This window comes from Daphnia pulicaria, chromosome 7 (assembly GCF_021234035.1).
Source record: "Daphnia pulicaria isolate SC F1-1A chromosome 7, SC_F0-13Bv2, whole genome shotgun sequence".
In the NCBI taxonomy this organism is placed as follows: Eukaryota; Metazoa; Arthropoda; class Branchiopoda; order Diplostraca; family Daphniidae; genus Daphnia; species Daphnia pulicaria.
Window position 1 is genome coordinate 4,235,712 of NC_060919.1, and position 20,537 is coordinate 4,256,248.

Sequence of the window (20,537 nt, forward strand, 5' to 3'; positions counted from 1 at the left end):
AATTGAGTATAGACGCAGTTAATTCCGCGCTCCTGTTTTCAATTGAACGTTGTGTCCTTTCAATTTGAATCACGCCCACTCCTCTGTTTCTTGTACTGTGAAAAGTGATCAGAAAGATGCAACAAATAAGAAATAAGGAGAGGAAACAAGTGGTTCAATATAAGCAAACCGGAATAGGGATATAGGCCGAGGTTTTCTCGGTAACCCAGCACGGGATCCAACCTGCACCAGTGTTCCAAAAAAAGAAAATGTGTGTTAAATTTATTCTGCGAATCAGCAAAGCGTCTCTCTTGATCTTTTTGATGGCTGGATCCATATTGATATGAATGGGGATCTGATTCTTTCTCCCCTCCGTTTTATTCAATCGATTACACAACATTTATTGCGAATGACTTCACCATAGATTTGCGCTGTCTGCATGATGCGCTCTGGAAAATTCGTTGTCAGTTGTTGCCTAGCGGCGAGCGATTTATGTCGAACCAAAAACGGAGCCGAGCGTCGCCCTTGTTCTTCCGCCGCAGCCGCACGAAAGCGGAGCCGGAATCAACACGGTCGATCAAAGTCGTCTGCTCCTCCTCTTTTTGATAATTGGTTTCGCCGGATGAGTTTTACGACGAACACGCACCAATTTACAACATAATAATCGCGGCGGGCACATTGAAAAGCTGAGATGATGGCGGAGTATAAGAGAGAAAGGGTGAGGGGGGGGGAGGAATAAAAGGAGTGTAAAAGAGGAGGAAGAAGGAGGAGCATGCACGGAGGAGGCGACCCAGACGATTGGCCAGCCGGGCATTAACAATGGGCCAGCACGGCAGCACAGCAGCAGCCAAGAAGTTGGTTGCTCGGCACAGCACAACAATAGGTTCCCGTTTTCCCTCCCACCCACCTCCTCCTGCCCATTCTTTGGTCGAGCCATTGTGTGGCTGCGCCGTGACACACAAGACCCATCCCGCCACTCACGCTCCTCCAACCCTCCGCCACACTTTGGGCTGGAACAAATGGCACGACAAGAATAGAACCCAAAAGAGGTGCGTCTTGTAGACGTGCGCGCTTCTCCCATATAGTTTCCCAGCTAGACAATCGAATCAAATCTTTTTTAACTGCAACATTCGAAATTGTCTTGCACTAAGAATTTCATTTTTTTCCTGACTTTTAATTCCATTCGACATTAATAGACAAAGTGAAAAAGTAAAGAAATAACCGGGAAAGAGTTTTGATTGAATAATAACGTGGAGTAAAAATCAACTGAGAGACCAAATCAATGGCTACAGCTATAGGCGACTGCATGACTTTGCATTCGTGAGATAATAGAGAATAATAGCGAAACAAAAACAGTTCCTCGTGAACTTTACCTAAAATTTCAAGGTAATCAGGAACGGGAAGAAATGTAAAGTTTTAATAAGTAACACGGCGACAATATAGGGAGAAAGAAAACCAACAGATGTTGTAATCGTATTTTAGGTTGGAAAGTCTTTTCTTTGCCAGGCGACGCATTATTGTCTTAATCTCTTGATCTTTAAGTCATTCCGCACGTTCATTAATCATCCTGTACCGAAAAATTCTTATTTGGATATTCTTTTTTACCTCACAAAGTCCAATGAAGGGATTATTCGTATATTTACTTGTTCCATTTTAATTAATCTGTTTTATTGTCACTAATTTCGTCCTTCCGAGTCAGAGCTAAGAACAATTTATATTTGCAAATTGCAAATCGAAAGATTATAACTGTTTCGTCCGTTAAATATCTTCCCATAGTTTCTTAAAATTATCGTGTGTTAACTCTTGTTAACTTTGACAGAGTTGGAGGGAAATTTAAAAACAATCGGATCATAACAAGAGCCAAGAAACGATTTGAGCGGGAAGGAGGGGAAGGAGGAGGAGCTTATTCGAGTCTCTTTCGAAAGGGGGGAAGAGAAAAGGAGGGAGGGATAAGACCATCTCCTTTCGTTGTCCCGCCCGGTTGGCCGGTTCTGAGTTTTTAGTTGGGATTCAGCCCTCCGACTGTGCAGGTCGGTTCCACCACAACTTCTCTCAACAATTTCAACTGCATTTTCGTCTCACCTTATGCACGATATTGTCAACGTTTCCCATATTTCGTGAGTGTCGTTCTACGCCCTGTCGTTCGTGCTGTGCGAGTGTGTACGGGAACACTTGTCACTTTGCTGTTGCTCAACTTCTTTGTTCCCTCCCGACACACGCCGTGCCACGTTTTCGGCTGTTTGCGCCCAGGTCTGTGTCGACCACGTGAGCGACTCCATGAATTGAACAACTCGAACGCGTTACCTGGACTTCTATGGTGCCGACACCCAACCTACCAATTCCACCAGCCGTTCACTTGCACCTGTTGCTAAAAGAAAACTGAACAACAATAAGAAAAAACCGACAACGAAACTGTCGGGCGTTTCTTCATTCATCTGCTGAAAGTGTTGGACATTGCAACGCGCCACATTTTTCATCGTCGCTTTCCAAGTGCCAAACGTTTTCAATTTGACTTTGAGTTCAGTTGAATTGAGGAGAAACTGATTCGCCCATCATCTAGAGTCATCAGTCGAAATCCTGGGGCCATTTCTCATCATCCCATCATCACTAATTGGTAAGTGAATTTTGATTTTCTATTACATAAGACGACGTCTTCACCAACAGTTGGTGAGAATGTCGAGCTGACGAGTCAAGGGTTTTTGAACAATTCGAGAGAGTTCTCACGCCTTTTCTTAAAAAGGGCCTATGTTTCACTTTGTTTTCAAGTGAGAGAGGCACATTGAAAGGGATACATTCATCATTGGCTTCTGGCCACTAAAACAGGAGGTCGACGAAACGCTTATTCGACTGCATGTTGACATTCGAAACTTTTATTTGCCTTTTGTTTTTCTCCCCCGTTTCCTTGTTCGTCTGTTTTAAAACTTTTGGGGTTAATATTTTGGGCGGGATTGCGTTTCGCGCCAGTGGCGATGATTTCTTGATTTGCGCGTCAAACGAAACACGAGAACGACAACCCTCATTTCCATTTTCCTCCTTTTCCTATTTTCATCCTAGGCCACTGAGAAAATTGGGTAGCCAAAAAGTTACAATGGGAAAGATAATTATGGGAAATATTAACCAGAAAAGATTTCGCAAGAAACGAAAAAATTGAAATAGTTAAACTGTAAAACGTAATTTAAATCTTTAGACGCACTTCAAAATGTTTACAGTTGAAAGGAGGGAAGGCTAGAAGGGGTGAATCAAGGGAAAAAGGGGTTTGATTCATTTTGATTCAAGTGCTGCCAATGGAATTTTTTTTAAAATTTCAACCCCGAATTTCAAAAATGTCTTTTCTCTCCCTGGTATTTAAACCTTAAGTATTGAAGAGGTTAGAAAAAACACACTCACACGATAGAGCTATTGTAGCCGCGATGCGTTCATAATCGCCCCCCTCAATTCCCCCCGTCTGCCGACACCACCCAGCATGGAACCTAATAATAATGGATCGATCATGGGGAGTCACGGGCACGTTGACATTTATGACGCCCAACAGCGTCACGAGTAGAGGCACTGGGCATACAAAAAAAGAAGAAGCACTCGGCAACCCAAGGAGATTCGACACACAATACCTTCCCCTGTATAATACCAAAGATTCAACACGGGGGTATTGTGTAGCCCAAGCGTCGACCGATGACGACACACACAAGAATTTTTTTTCAGATTTTTATCCCCCCGTCTACTTTGTGTATTCGCCGTATCTAAAAAGCCACAATAGCCCTTTTTATTGAAATTTCTTTAGTCTCGACTTCACTTGACTTGTGTGCGACACACAACTGCTGCGACTGGCAGCCATTTCCCATGCATGTGACGATTTGCCCGTCTCTCTATATCGCTGCATCAGCTATTGTCATTCAAAATTTTTTCGTTCCTCTATTGTCACTGATTCTCGCCTGGATTTGACTCGACGAAATTAGTAACGGTTTGCCTTAATGAAATTTTTAAAAAATGTTTATTCATCTTTTTTGAGCTAGTGTTGAATTGAATGAGACCCTCGACAGCTGATACGGCAGCTAAAAATTGAAGCCTTTTCGAAAGAATGAGATTTTGATTAAAATCGTTGATTCAAACTTTTGTTTTCCATTGCCGAAAATTTTACAAAAACAAGGCATGTGCAAGTTCGGACGTGTATTAGGGCGCAAGTGACGAGAGAAAGAGAAAGGAAAGTTCTGTCGTCGGCAACAATATTGTGGCAAATCAGTTGGGAGACTTGAAAAGTTGAAAGTGAAGGGCCAATTGGGAAGGGAGGACTACACCAACTGCTGTGCCATCATTAGCCTTGCCACCGCAGTTGTACGGACTATATGGAGAAGGGAACGAGCGAGTGAGTGAGGGGCGACAAGGGAACAAGCTACTTGCTGATGACAGTTCCAATACAAACGTCCAACACAAAAGCCCAGAGCCAAACACACAGCAGAAAAGCCAATAAGTTGATATTCAGTCGACAGTATTTTCTTCGCATTATAGACTGCTGAACGGAAACATTTTTTCTTTTCTTTTGACTCGGGGCCTACGTTCAAACTAAAAAAGGAAGGGTCTGTCAGTGCCTCAATGGCCAACGAGAATAGAAGCCAAAGAGTCCGCGTCACCTTATTCAGGCAGGGTTATATAAGGTCGCTGAAATCATTTTTGCCCAGCATCACACCCAATCGACCCTTTTTTTCGAGCAAACAACATCCATTGAGACTCGTCGATTGTTTTTCATTTGAGTTTGCGCCATTCTCACAAAAGTAAATTGCTGACGTTTGTTTCAACCCTCTGCACCAACAGCACACAGCTCAATAAAAATAACCCACACTCGAAACAGACAAACCCGAAGGAAAGACAAAACATATAGTTCAATCGATAAGGCCCTGCTGTTCACTTGGCCATAAAACCGTCAACACGTCGCTCAACTGCGAACACGTTCGCAGTCACCCGAGACTGTGACTCTTGAATTTTTCAGCCATTCTTCTCCCCTTTTTTTTAGTTTTTACGTGTTGTGTGGACACACAATCTGATCCCTCGCAATCTCTTCCCATGCTGTGTAATCCTATCAGCACTGCCTTATTCACTCCGTCCCCATGTTCTCTTTGTCTTGACTTTCTCTATAGCCTACATTGTACACGGTCTAGATTATTCGATAGCAGTTTAATAATTACCACACACAATGAACTCTACATTTTAGAATTCTTTTCTTGCTCGAACATTTTTTCAAAAATTCTGTACGGAATTCGTTCCGGATGATAAACTCAAGTTGCAGCCAACCCATCCATTGGCATTATTATCGACATGAATATTGTAGAACGCACTGAATAATGTTCAGGGGTGGCATAAAGAAATCGATGAAAATGACGATGGCGAATCCAACTGGAGAGATTGGGGAGTGTAGTCGCGCTGGATGAAACCAAAAGGGCCATAAGGTCAAGACCTTGTCTTTCGTGATTTGTTGGCACGCATGTCCTTATATTCTTGCCCTGGCTGCATCATCCTTGTACTCGAGTCCGTGTAATAAAGACGAACAGAAAGAGGAGGAACAAAAAATAAAATAATAATAAAAAAGCGATGGCTTTCATCACTATAGCCCACAACTCGAGTGCTGTCTCGGCTGTTCCTCGCGGCCCCCATCCGGAGATTCTCCTCGCTCTATTCCTCTTTGAAAAACATTTCACAACGATTTATTTTTTCATTTTTTTATTTTATTATTTCTATTTTGTTGTTGCCATTCACTATCCCTTCCAAGAAATCAGAAGAAACAGATAAGTTTCTTTTTCTCGGTTGGGTTGGCCATTCTCTCGTCGCTTTCCACCAATAGAATTCGTTTGTGAACGCCATCACGGCGGCTCTTATTCATAAAGAGGAAAGATGCCCGTCCCTGATGATAAGAGTTACGGACACAATCGCTCGTGTCTATAGCGCTGCTTTGAAGGGATTGCCGGGGTCTGTTCTGGAATCGTCTCTCTCGTCCATGGCAATTTGAATTGACTATTGCGTTTGTTTATGGATTCTTCGTTCCTTTTTATTTGTTTTTTCTTCTGATCGGTTTGTACAATTGCACAGAAACGGACAGAAAGAATTCATTTTTTAAGAAGTCAAAAGAAACAACTAAGATATTCTTCTTGAGTTATCTCATCAAGTACTTGAACGCGATCAAAAACAGCAATGGCATAATATCGCCATACCACCCGCTCTCGATCGGAATTCAAACCTTTTTTTTGTGCCGTTTGCTGATTTATTTATTTATTTTTTCAAAGCTGATATTTCGGATATTTCCGTCAATCTTTTTCATTTTTCAAAATTTTCGTTCATTGGATGGATTACCGACAACGATCGACGGCGGCTATTTAATCTCGACGACGCCGAAAGAATGCCTGTATCGTTTTTCAATGGCGCATTCAAAACGTATTTGGAGCTCACATTACCTTTTTACTTGCCATGGTCACCGTCCGGAAGAATGAGGGAGGATAGAAATGGATTCATCGCTGTTTTCGCTTTGTTGGTTTGTTTGTTTGGAGAGGGTTTGCGGTTTAAAAAAGGGAATTTGAACAACTCCAACTTTTTCCTACGAAAATTCACTCTAGTCCAGATATCTTTATTTGGATACAAAATCGAGCATTTGTTGTCTAGAACCGTATACCCCACCGACAATAGACCAGAAATGTGAAACCGCGTTAAACTAAATCTTTCAAATTTATTTATATAGAGAAAGCGTTCAATACAATACACAAGTGCGCACAAAAGTGTATAGCAAGAGGAGATTATGGTAACTATTTGTACGAAATGTCCAGCGGATATGGCAGCTAGGCAATCGACGACTTCCTTCGTCCAAATCGGTTTACCTTGTTGCAGTGTCAGCGATCAGCTGGTGTATAGTTTTTGTTTGATATCAATCACTTATAGAAACAATCTTTCCCCTTACAGCCCGCCAATCGCATTGCCGGTACTTAACATTGCGTTGATACTCATCACATAGAGTGTCTAAAGATCTGCCTACTCCCCAGTATTAGACGTAGGGCCAGTGAGAATAAAGAAGGAGATTTCTTATCGGAGAGATTGCTGATCTATTTCTTCCCTTCAATTAATCGGCTTTGCTATATGGCCCCAATTCTTCTAGTTTATTCTAGTAGATATAATATACTGAGCGAGCGTCTTGTTTTCTCTTGTCTATTCATGTCGGAAATATTGTGGAAATAGGAACAGGGAAAACGAGACCGCAACAAAACTCGACGACAAACGAAAGAAAAGCCGCAAACGAAACTCGACACCCAGCACATCCCACTGTACATTATAGCGTATTGGAACTATAGATATTGGCATTTGCAATAAAGCCGAGTCCGACAATAAAACCCCTCCATTAAAGCAACGAACAACTTGTCCGTGAAGGGTGGGGGGAGAGGAGGGTTCATTTTCAATCAGGCTATTTTTCAAAATTCATCAAGCTACCTTTACAAGAGAGTGAGAGAAAATAAAAGAGCAATTTTGATTTAATTGTATAGTATTTGGTTGTTAATTTTTGCTGGAGTGTTGTCTTTTTAGATTGTAGTTGCATTTAGGACGTAAGACGTTTAGAAACCAAGTCCAGCCAAAGCCTCTTCCAATGACGGCTATATTATTGACAGCCAGGAATCGACCAATCGAGCGTGCTGCTTCCTATCAGTGGGGGCGACGTATACTGGGCGTGCGTTCTAAACTTTCTCTTTTCTCTTGTCGATTTCCCTCAAGTCTTTCCTTTATCGCCGCTTTTTCATCTGGAAATATCAGAAACATTTTTTTTTTCTATTTTTCTTTTCTCCACCCCACAGCGCTCGCTTTGATTCGCTTTGATTCTCCCACAAGTCGAATATTTTGAAAAGAAACGGAAGAAGATGTTGATGACCCGAGCATACATTGTGCCCTCACAATTAACAGAGACATAGTGCTGCTGGGGGTCTCAAGAATCAACTTCTTGCGATAGATTGTATGGAATACTGTTGTTTATTTCTGTGTGATAATGTGATACTATTCAATCACGCAGCCGCCAAGTGAATGCATAGGAAAAAGAACCTTGGACGAGATGTCTGTGGGGTTTCATTCTGTTTAGATTACGAACGAAAGGAGAAAGGAAGAAAAGAATAAAACGTAAACATGAGCTGTATTTAATAATGTTCTAGAGAATCGGAAGGCAGTTGCATGGTGTGTCGTGTGTGAGCGCAGGATATTGTACGAACGAAGAGAAATACGACACAAAAACCCAAATTTGACAGATGCGTTGGACAATAGCCATGGCGTACGTTGTTTTGACCGCAACTTTTATTCCGTGGCTTTTTAGATTGACAAGTTCAGACTTTCAAACTGTCTCGGATACTTTTATTTGTTAAGCAGACTCGTCTAATGTTGTGGAGTACGTAAACAAGTGAACGAACAACAGCGCCGAACGATCAAAATGGACGAAAAAGGGAAAGGATTTTTAGTTAAGAATCATCAGGAGAAACCGACTGATTATCTTTTCCCAAGTGTAGGCGAAAGCGTTCTCTTGTCATCGGATTAATAATCTTGTTCTGTCAATCGTGTACATAATAGACACTGGTGGTAAGCCTATGCAGTTTGTTTTCTCTGTCGGCGTATCGTTACGGTCAACATATTTTCCGATGACTGATGAAAAGAGTTCCCATTTGAAAAGACACAAAAACGTGGGGCGCAGAAGCAGAAATGATCCGCTGTGCCGATAAAGAAGAAAGGCTGCACTCGCATCAGCACTATACATTGTATAGATTGAAAACTATACGAGACTATGGCGCAGCGAAACGATAGAAGTGAAAAGAAAAGCGGAGGTCTTCATCCTGTTTTCAGCCGCAGAAGAAACCCCGCTGGGCAATGAGAAGGAGGAGAATTCCGGCTTGCTGGAAGGAAGCATCCAGTTCTCTTGTTGTGCTGCTCCTGCCGGGTATATTTCTGAACAGACACACAGAGGAGAGACGTTTTCCAGCATATAGTTTGGAGATGCGGTCACGTCATCCTGCGAAAACAAGAAGTCTCTTCCGCCTCTCTTCTCTTTGGCTGTTGGCGTTTCGTCTTGACAAGCGGCTAACGAGTTTGCCGTCACTCGATGAAAGAGCCGCCGCGCCGTTCGCTTTTTCCCCTTTTCTCTCCTCCTGTTGGATGGTGGTCGCCTTTTTTTATGATGAACGGCTTTGTTTTGCTTCTGCTGCCTCATAATCCCCCCCTCCTGTTTTGCGCATTGCTACATACGTACATTTTTGCTATTACTCGACCGACTCTTTCTTTTCTTTCGTCGCCTCGACTGCAAACTCCGTCCCTGGTGCGGCAGCAGCAATCAACGAGTCCCGATGATTAAGAATCCCGCGAGGACCAGAGAGAAAATCGTAATAAAGACGAGCTTGTGTAAAGTCTCATTATTTAAGCAGCAATAACAGAAAAACCAAAGTCAAAGAGACAAAATCCATCACTCTGTTCATTCGACGTCATATTGTATATGCTGTTCGCTCCAATAATTTACAAAACCTCCGCTGCTGCCGCAATTATTTTATTTTTAGGTTAGCTGATGGCGGTATAGTCGTGGTTCTTCGTTAATGTCGATGAAAAGCATCAACAGAATCAAAAGGAACGTTTAATGCGCTGAATAGATCCAGCGCAGTTGAATGAACTCGTCGAAAGTTGAGCGCTTCTGCTGCTTCTTTGCTTTTCTATTTCCGATTGAACTTACAATCGTGCAACATCGACTCAATCTCGCAACTTCTTGTTCTGTCCACCGATTTCTATTAAAACAGTGTCTTTCATTGAGCCCGTTCAAAGCTCCACATACTTATTCTATCCCGTCTTTATTTTGGACCGACTGATAAACTTTCGTGTAAAACTTTTGCGTGTTGGTTCAAGAGTATTACACACACACACAAAGTGTTATAATACGACTACATGTGCTCGAGGCTAGAGTGTCTTGTACATAATGGCATGAATACTCTCTAAAAAGATTTCTCCTTTGCAGTGATGGAGATGCGAGTCCCTTTGCATACGCGCTCGGCTTTCGCGGTGCCCAGCCGAGAGTTATCCACCGGCAGGGCAATAAGCGCAATCTAATACCACGTCAGCTAAATATAGATTGCAGCAGCACAGTGTTATGCGAGCAAGCACCGTGTAGTTGTCAGTGAGCCTCATTATTTTTTGAAGAGAAGGGAAGCGAGAAGAGAATAGACAAGGCAAATAATAAGAGTCCATGAGAAATATTAGACAAACCGGCAGCCGAACAGAAACAAAAAGATGACGGAAAGGAAACGCCGAGGCCTGTCACACGCAGACAAGCCACTCGCTCTCCCCCATCATTTCTTCTTCATACCTCCGACGTCATATTCTCTCATCTCTTCCTTGATCTTTTCCCGTTTTGTGGCGAACTTTGACAGCAAAAACTGAGTTGCGTCAAAAATACCCGCGCACAATATGAAAATTCCTTGAGCAAATTAAAACACGAAAACTTTAATCAGGGTTGCCACCAGTAATCAATTCTTTGAAAAGTCGTTGACTTAAAAAACGGTCTTTGAGTTCTTTTCTTTACCTTTTTTTTGGAAACTCTTGGAAAATCGAAATTTTCCTAGCAGTTTTCAATTTTTCGTAATTTATTCGCAACATGGCAACATCCTTACGTTTTTGGAGGGAAAGAGCAATGACAATCCTTGTAGCAGACCACAAGTTGGTATTGCTTCTGTGTTGAAGACGCATTTGATTGCAGTGTTAGTAAAGTTGATTGTTTCAGTTAAATTCACGTAATATAGTTCAACACGGACAAGCATACAGAGAAAGATGTCTCGCAAACAAAAGAAGAACAGAGAAAGTTGTGGCAAATCTACATATTTTAATGTAGATTGGCAAAATGAGCTCTACCTGGCAGATTTTAGTGAGTGGGTGGGAACCAAGTGGAAGGCGAGAACCAATTTTGCAAGTGTCGGTGGTGTAAACCAACATTTTTCTTGAGTGGCATGGAGAAAAGATGCACTTCATGCAAAATCACAAAAACAAACACTTGAAGACCTTGGCCCAAAAAATAATTCAAGCTTCGGTTTCAAACATCTTCCAATCAAGTTCAGTCAGGTACGGTTTCCTTATTATAAATTTGTTGTCTACCAAGTGGGAACCCTGTTTAATATATGTAAGAAATAGACAAAACTCGGTAGAAATTTTGAGTCTGACACGTACAACAAAAATGAAAAGAAAAACGTTGGGTTGATTAATTGAGTTCAGTCATTTTACCGGCTGTTGTGTACGCGACGTGGGCGCATGACAAATGGGCATTGTTCCCGTCAGCAGTCGCTCGGTTTTGGAGGCATATGCAGCAGACTAATACTGTGTATGGCTCTAACTGCTGCCAGCAGAGAGACTCTGACGAGGCTAGAAAGCAGAAAGATCATTTATTCTTTCGCACAAGACACATGGGCCGAGACAGCTGATTTCACTCTGAAAACCTCTTTTTCTCTTCGATGGCTGCTGCTGTTCATCTCCACGTATATATTTGTATCTGCCGTTTTAGTGTCTCTCCTCTTTTGGTTCAGCCAAACAAAAAGAGGGAGAACATTGACGTCGAGCAGTGTTTGCTAAAGCCCGATTGTTTGTACACGACCACGAGTCAAAGATGATCAGATGGTGCAACTAACACAAGAACAGTCGACTTTCGCGTTAGCCCAGTCTCATCTTCCTCCCTTGGAATATACAGAAACTTTTACTGCCCTTTGGGTTGGTTGTTTAGCTGTTGTCGCTGTTGTACTGTTTAGGGATTGACTTCCTTCTCTCCTGCAATATTATTTTCTTTTCAGTCGTCCGAGACACCCCTCTTTGTCTTTTATTGGCTGCTGTGGTTGATAGTCTACAAAGCTTTGATAGGTTCAGCTGTTCTTTTTATCTATCCAACTCTTGCTGGGGTTGGCTGTTGGTTTTAGTTGTTTCTTGACGGGTTGGCAGATAATGAACCCATTTGAAACATCCGTTGTAACTTGTATTGTTTTGAGTTTCCTTGTCGTCTTAAATCTCAGAAATTTAATTCTCTACTACATTTTTGGTGGTAGGAAATTGAAAATCCGTCAGTTCGAGTAGTGTTGTAATTAATTTGATTATTAATTCTACTGTTTATTTCATCTTCTCGTTGCAGGTCGAATTGGTTTCATCGATGATCAAAGCGACGGGTAACATGAACGAAAATCTTCATCACAGCCAATTATCAGACACATCCAGTCACAACGGTGGCGGCAGTGGTTACGGCAACCTGGAACTCGAAAAAATGAACCCATTGGGTGAACTCAACTTCTTCTTCGGTGAGCGTTCAGCAGGTAACAGCCAGCAGCAACGTCCGCAACAACAACAACAGCAGAATAATCAGCAACAGCCTGGCAAACGCTCCATGGACGACGTTCTAAAGAAATTATCCTCCAAGATGCACATTAGCCATTCGCCCGACGAAGAGATGGATCCATTCACCATTAAAGACAGGTCCGTATCCCAATCTTATCTTCCTAGACCCACCCACGTAAGTTTTCCAATAATATACGTACGGCCACCGTCAATTGGTTCCCTACAAATCCATTGAAATGTCAGAACTCTCCCAGAGCGGTTGAACAGTGGGAACAGCAACTCCACAAAAGATTTGAGCGTTTCATCCAAATAATAATAGCGAGCCCTGCACTCCAACCGGCAGGAACCAAAAACAGACAGTGTAGTGTGGATTATATGGCCAATGGGTGCACTACATAAACTTCACAGAACTATACACATACAAGAGATCCAGCAGACTGCCTATAGATTGATATACATTGCCCGTAGCCCCACATTTCTATTTCCAAGACATCAGTGAGCGACGATGGTTTTGAATGACTCAACTTGTAAGATTAGGAGCGCATAAAACGATACATTCATATTCACAAAGGCAAGGGTATAGGAATCTGTTGATGTGCTACAACTGAGAGCTCATTCGAGGGAAAGAGAATATCTCTGCTGCCGCCGGAACATGCGGATGCGCATAATAGAACACAATTCCGCTTCTCCCAACCCCGCTCGATCCGCATTGAATGACGTTGATTTCTATCTTGTTGCATCCCATTGCCAGCAGGTCAGGGCATTCGCATCACGTCGGTTCTGGCGGTACCAATCGCTCGTCGGCCGACATTGGCAGCCACGGGAGCGGGAGCAGCAGTGGTGGCGCTGGCAGTCATGCGTCAGATGCCGGGTCGCTATTGGATGCGCTGGGCGGCGAATCTTTGACGGAAAAGGAGCGCATCCTCAACGAAAAAATTGCTGAACTCCAGAAAATACGCGAGCAGATGATCGCCCAGCGTAGCGGAAGCAGCAGCAGCGATTACACCGATAAGGTAAGTCACCACCACATTTTCATTTACCATTTTGGCTTTGTTTTGGGCTTTGAAATTGTCATCGGACTTGTGATTGAGATCATCAATCGTCAAATTGAGGGATAAATTTTAAAAGGGGTTACTATTGCAAGCAATTCTTCTGTCTATTAGGGAAAATGTCCAATTTGATCTGAACTGAAACAAGCTTTTTCTCTTGGTAACGAGATGAAGATAAGGCAGGGTAAATGTATTTACAATGAATAGTTGTTTCAGTTGAGAATACAGTAGATCAAAGTCCGCACAAAAGAAACAACAAGGAAAATGCGATAGGGGGTAAGATGAAGGGACCGCCGATCCCTTGTGTTTGGCATTGAGCGGCCGCGGTCGCCGCCCGGCGCTGGCACATGATGAGGATGCACACACGCCGATGAAGCTTTTATCATTTTCAAGGGGATGATTTCGCCTAATAATTAGTTGTCTACTCTATACCGTACAGCACAATTGCACTACGAGCGGTAGACCACAAAGCTCTTTACGATACGGATACCCGTTTCTTCTCTTTTATCTTTCTCATCATTATTCTTTTTTGGAATTGTCGTGTAGTACAAACATCAGTAAATCAGTACAGAGCGGCTACTTGCTTTTGTGCTCATTCACCGTTGTTTCATCTTTTTAAAATAGCTCAGAGAAATATTTGTCTACTTTTATTTTGTTGGATTAATTATTCAGACCGGAATCAAAATCTTTTGAAATTTTCCTTCATGTCTTTTGGAAGGAATGAAGAAGAATCGTGTAGAATGAAACCATCCCGCAGATGGTAATCATCTATGAACTCTTGTAGCGAAATTTGAATTTGATCAAATGCCACACCTTGACTGTAAAAATATTAAGTTCCGGTTTTCTTTCACTCAACTGATTCTCCTCTATACTGTGCGCTTCAATCTGACATTCTCCCCTCGTGCTTCTTCGGTGAAGTGTGTACTATTAACTACCGAGTCTATAGATAAAAGAGTTGGGGAAAAAACAGCACATTCTTATTTTCCCATCGCAGTCGAGGTTCCTCTTTGCATGTGGTCTGCGGCTAATTAGTTGAAAGTGGTCGATGTAATTAGCTCGAACGATTCCGCGCGCTCAATTCACCTCATTCGGATCCTCCACCTCTTCCCCCTGCGTCAGTGTCTCTCTCAATAACTCTCTTGTTAACGCTATGCAAGCTACTTACATTGGTTTATACAAGACTTCTTGACTTGTTTCTAGTGTACATCACTCGTGCCGTGTCTCTGTTTCTCTCTCCTTTTGAAAGGCCAAGAGCCACCAACTTATTGCCATGGGGAAAAGATACAGAAGGGCTCGCGCTGAATGTACACGAGCCAACAGACTTTTTCATCGCTTTTCGACTCTGCTTCACCGAGTTCTCCTCTGATTGTATAAACTTGGTTATTGAAACGGTCCTCATTTATTGGCTGGCGTCTATGCAGAGACGCGGTGAGTGGGGGTGATGTCTACAAAGCCAACAGAAACTAGTGGGGTTTGATCTGGAAATGGGCAGAATCGACAACCTCAAATCAACTTTGGCTCGACTAACTTTACAGTCGGTTCTTTCTTTCCCACTTGTATGCGCGCACCAACGTCTCATTTCTCGCCGTTGTGAGCATTATTGCAACGGTGGTCTATGATACACTGTGTGCTATTCGTTATGTATTGATAAATCAGCTAATTGAACCTTGCGTGTCTAAATCAATGGGTTGAAATCTATAGCATCTCCTTCACAAAGTCCGACAACGTAAAGGGTATTTCAAAGCACCATTTGAAACACAAGCCACGAATGGCCAAGTCCCGCCCGTCTACCGGATGACGGCCGCCATTCCACCTTCCAGTTTTTGAGAGAAAGCCTTTAAAACATGTGGAAATTCTTGCTTTGATATTCTCTTAATTGGACCAGTTAATTTCTGTTTACTGTTGTCTGACAACTGGGAAGGGATCAGAAATTTAACGGGGGAAAACATTTTGGCGTTCACAAAAACTGGAATAAGAAAATTACAGTGGATGATTTGTCATTCATTAAAGAGATACAACAGTAACTATTTCTAAATTCACAACATCATCCACTGTTTCTTATAATTCCATGTCGTATTTTCGCTACATTTGCAGACTTGGTGGGTCGTATATTTAATGAGCAGAATGCGAGGTTATTTTTATATTTTATTAGATTCTTTCTTGCCCGTTGCCCTTTTCTTCTTTTGGTCCGTCACACAGGAGAATGAAGTGAATAGGGTCTAATAAACAACATCAACGTACAATGGGACGCCACGCCAGACAAGAGACAAAGATTCCCTCATTAGTTGGCAAGTGGTCCTGGCAGCAACCAGCGTCGTCGTTCTTCTCTGCTTTTGACTCTTGCCAACAATGAAAAATTAGTCCTATATTTATTTTTACTGTCCATTTTTTTGCAAGAGAAGCAAAACTTTTTTTCGTATTAAAGGAGGAAATGTTCTTTTCTTGCATCGGCACATCTTTTTCCCTTTCTGTTCTGATTCTGTTCTTTCGTTCGTTTGGAGAAATAACAAGGAATCTAATACGTATAAATAAGTAACAAAAAACCATTCACGGGTGGTAGACGTATAGAGTATCTAGGCTTCAATGCATGGACCTTAGGACTGTTATGATTCAGCACATAAAAATATTGAACAGGGCCGGATAAAGGGAATAAAAAGATATCAACGGAAGTTTGGAGCTTTTGCTGCTGGCGAGAGCGCCTCTCCATTTTGTTTGAGCTTTTTGTGCAATTGACTGCGAGAGAGAAAAGAAGGAAACAGCAGCGCAAGTCTCAAATAAAAAAAGAGTGGGGTGGAAACAAAAAATCTCGCTTAACAAACGTCGGGGCACCCACAAATCGCTTTTGACAGCCTCTCAATCCTTCAGTTCCGGTTTCTCTATTGCAACTTTTCTCTCGGCTTCTTCTTGTCTCTTTGACTTTTTCCTTTCCATATTTACCCCCACAACAACAGCCGGGTAAAACTGCCGTACCGTACAGTATTTATAGCCGAACAATTGATAACACCACCAACACCGCACCAGCGCTTTCCATCTGGTAAAACTACCACCAGCAGCTCTCGCCACATTAGACACCAACAATTCATTACCATAGAAAAAGAAGAGGGGAACTATCCTCCCCCTCTCACTTTTGGTCCTTTTCGTTGTCGTGTGACGCTTGTCTTACACGTACCGCCGTGTCTGTCTGTGTATACATCCCGTATTAAATATACTGGATGGAGGACTGTATGGACGTCGGGACGGAAGTCATCGATATACACTAGTTCGTATTTTCGGAAAGGGGAAAAAAAGCCAATAGTTTAACGATGTGCGTGGCTATTGACTTGTGTAGATGTAATGGCGCTCACTCTTTCTTTTCCTCCGTCTTTTCTTTGGACAAAGAAGAAGCGGAAGAGATGACTGTAAATGTCTGAAAACTAAAACCCCTTTTTAACTTGGGCGGTGAAGAATGATCTGCTAATGCACTTGGTCCATTGGGAAAAAACAACTCCTCGTGGGACATCCTTTCTTGGATAATTGGGGGACACTTTTGGCGACAAAAATGATCGATTCATCATAGCGGCTACACGGTCAGGTTCACCTAGAATATTGCAAGGCTATTTTTTTTTACGAAACGCAATTTTGATTGTCACGTCTTATTTACAAAGATATTCTAGTTGGGTCATCCGTTTGCTGCTAGCTTTTGTCTGCCATTCGCATTGGCCCGTATTCGTTCGTGTTTTACCGTGAGTCTGTTGATTCTCAGCAAGGAGAAAGAGGCGCGAACTTATGATGGATGGGCTTCTGTTTGCGTCGGGGGTGTTCGCCACCACCCGAAAGAGGTACAGCGAAGAGTCGCGTTATTTACTGACGTGATGCGCTCACAAGGAGCAACAACAGGACCTGCTGCGGTCCGCGCCGCTCGCCAAGCAGTTCATTAAAGCATTCTTCTTCCATCCGCCTTCCTCCTTCGCAGTCGCACATCCTGTTGTCTGTCACAATTCATATTTCAAAAATGGAAAAAGGCAGCGATATGAGCGCCCACACCACAACGGCTGGTAATAACCCTCTTCTTTCTTTTCTCACTTTCTCTCTCGTACACTGCCTGTACACAATGCAGACTGTTATACAGTTTGTATATTTTTAGTTTCCTGATGTCTTTTCCCCGCGCTATTTGGGCCGCAAACACCGTCACTTTATGGGCGACTAAAGTAACGTGATGTAGAATTTATTTTGTATTTGACGACTAATTGGTCATTGGGCTGAAAAAATAATGATTCTTTTCTTATCGATCGAATTTTGTTTTTACTTTGAAATTGAAAAGATTAGCTGGGATTATTAAAGTATTCTGATGCTCACAAACAATGGATGAGGCATCCGGAAGCTGGATGACTATGGCATCATTAAATTTTTTAATAACGAGCTGAGGGAAGGTGATAGGACAAAGGGCGGAGACCAGGATTTTGTATATGTTATAACGGCGGGTTTTCTGAAAATAGCCAAGACAGAGAAGAACAGGAACATAACGGGTCGTCTGAAAAGTGAAAGGAAACAAAAACAAAAAGCCACGTCCAAATCAGTTGAGCATGAAATATGACCCATTTTTTTTCCCCCGACGTCAATGGTCTTCTCTTCTGTCTGGAAGAGAACGAAGGCCTCGGCGTGTTTGTTGCGTGTTCCAGCTTCCCTATTTCCAGTGCAGCACCAGCACGGCCTACAATTCTCTGGCTCTGCCGTATACAAGTGCACCATGGCTAAATAGTGTAACGACTTTGTGTGTGTGTTACGCCCTGCTTTCGACAAGAGTAACAGGCAACTAAAGAAATGCCACCGTGAAAAATAAAAGAGCCAGACGGGAAGAGGATAGACAGGGAGGCGGAAAACGGGCAATCATCTTTGTTTGGGATGAGAGGAGGAAAAATAACAACGAAACGCACAACTATTTTAAGTTCAGAGAAAAACTAAAACTCCAAATGTGTTCCCCCCCGCCGTAATATAAAGAAAATTCAGGACAAAAGAATCAAATCTTCTGGGGCTCTTTTTATATTTTCAATAACAACCAATAAGAAGTGCAGCTTTGAGCTTTGGCCAGAAATAGTGTACTAAGCCAAGTTCGTTTGTTTCCCTCTCTTTTCACCTCCGCTTTTCACGCTGCCACTCGTCGGCTTAGTCGTCGAAATTCAGAATCAAGAGGCGACTAGAATTATGACTTTGTAATATCAGAAAAAAGGAAGGGAGCTAGGTAGCTTAGTAGACGGTGGCAAGTTTGTTTTGGCAGCCTTCTCGTTTCTTGTGCCGACAACACCCAAGTGTACCGTCACTTCCTCAGCCAACAGAGCCGAAAGGATTGAGGGAGAAAGAAATGGTTGCGTCACGTCGTCGGTGGCTTTTCAACTTTGCATCCCCTTGTCGGACGCTCCTCCGAATATACCGACTAACACGTGCCAAGCGCAGCAACTGTTTCGTTTGCCATTTTCAATGAATCAACGGGCGAGTGTCGGTTATGATGCGGCGATGCTCCTTTCTGTCGACCAAAGTTAGGCAAAGTTTGAAAAATTCCAGAAATTTCAGATCTGACTTGCATTTGGAGTTGGAATAAAAAATAGTAGTCAGGAACAGGCCACTACTGAATGTCTAAATCCTTCTTTGAAATTATTTAAAATTAATCTTTTGGGTTTTAACTGGCACTTTGTACAATAGAAATTGACGCATTTTTGGCAAATGAAATTCCTTTATTTTTCGGTGTAGTGTAGCACTGGCACAGATGCTCAACTGCTGATGCGAATTCCATGAAAGCCAAAACAGCGAAAAAGGAGCCAAAATTTGAGGCCCGAAAGAAAGCTTACCAGTTAAGAAACGGGAAAGAAAGAAAGGGGTAAACAAAAGCGTGATCTTTGACCCAAGAGAGTTTCCGGTGCATCGTTTGAACTCGAGAAGCTTCCGACGCCTTCATTTTACCTCATGGCATCTGCACATTCCAAGCTAATCATGTTGGGCGACTTTGGTTATTTCCATATTTTATCGCTCTAATTCTTATTCGTCGGTACAATTCCGGCTGAATGGCGAATGGATACTCGACGAAAATAGCGAAATTACTGGGCGTGTTTGTAAAAGCATTGTTTTCTCTTTAACCATTTTGGCAATAAAAAACGAGGTCCCTCCTCGCTCCCGCTGATTCTTTATTGACGTTCGCTCCGGAGCACAGCGAGTGGGAAGTGTTTATTGGCTCCGATAAATAGCCCGGATGAAAATGTTTACCAAAGTTTGGACTGACTCGTCTAAAAGTCGGAAGCGCCATAGATTTGAACAAACAAAAAGTAAACGCGCAGCAAGTGAAGAGCAGAAACAGAAGAAACAGAAGAAACAGCAGTGGGGTGCCATGACGCCCAGCATCGAGAAACAACATCAAAGACAGAAAGAAAGTGAAATGTCTCGAAACACCAACGACTGTTGAAGCTTTTGTGGTCGACTTGTTTGTTCTGAAGGAGGTCGAGCGAGCGGGCGGGCGGTCAGTCAGTCAGTCAGTCAGTCAGTCAGTCAGTCAGTCAGAGAGGCAAGGGACGTCCTATAGTTTTTCCAGACTTGTAAAAGCTGTAGACTATATATACGTGTGTGTGTGTGTGTGTGTGTTGACTCGCTGGCCTTTTGGAAGGGTCCGCCTTGTCCTGTCCAGCCATGTGGCACAAATAATGTGTGTCGGACGTCATCATTGCGCTCACCATGGAACCTCCAACCAATTCCACGTCCAATGTCAGCCAGTCCTTTTCTTTTACAAACCCAAACGACCCGCAACGACCTTATTCTTTATCTCCCTCTGCTCTAGACAGAACAAGACAAGAAAGTGGCTGTGTGTGTGTGTGTAACTCTGTTGTATATACACTGGACATTTGTGTGAGAGAGAAAGAGAAAGAAAGAACGACAGAAAGAGAATATCAAATATTTTTGAGAACCTCGTCCGGTTGTAGCTTTTTCTTCTTGTTTACATACATATTGTCTGTAGGGGGTGAGGGCGGGAGATGAGTGGCTGGCTGGCCGGCATTATAAAGTTCTATTTCCTTCGTAATTCTGACTCTGCTGGTCGCTCCCTAGTGTAAGGCATAGTGCAAGGCACAGATTGTGTAGAGGCTCCATCATCAAACAACTGCTCCCGATGGGACATCACCCGTCTACATATACATGCCGCTTCCG

At 42.7% G+C, this 20,537-nt stretch overlaps 1 protein-coding gene across 1 annotated transcript in view; it reads left to right on the forward strand.

Moving 5' to 3' along the window:
• Nucleotides 1-1,983: 1,983 nt before the first annotated feature.
• LOC124350187 overlaps nucleotides 1,984-20,537 on the forward strand; it is a 34,142-nt gene continuing 15,588 nt past the window's right edge. Inside the window, exons 1-3 of the mRNA XM_046801231.1 lie at nucleotides 1,984-2,593; nucleotides 12,125-12,462; nucleotides 13,076-13,337. Coding sequence (XP_046657187.1) covers nucleotides 12,143-12,462; nucleotides 13,076-13,337 — 582 coding nt within the window. The 5' untranslated portion in view covers nucleotides 1,984-2,593; nucleotides 12,125-12,142. The remainder of the gene's footprint in view (nucleotides 2,594-12,124; nucleotides 12,463-13,075; nucleotides 13,338-20,537) is intronic.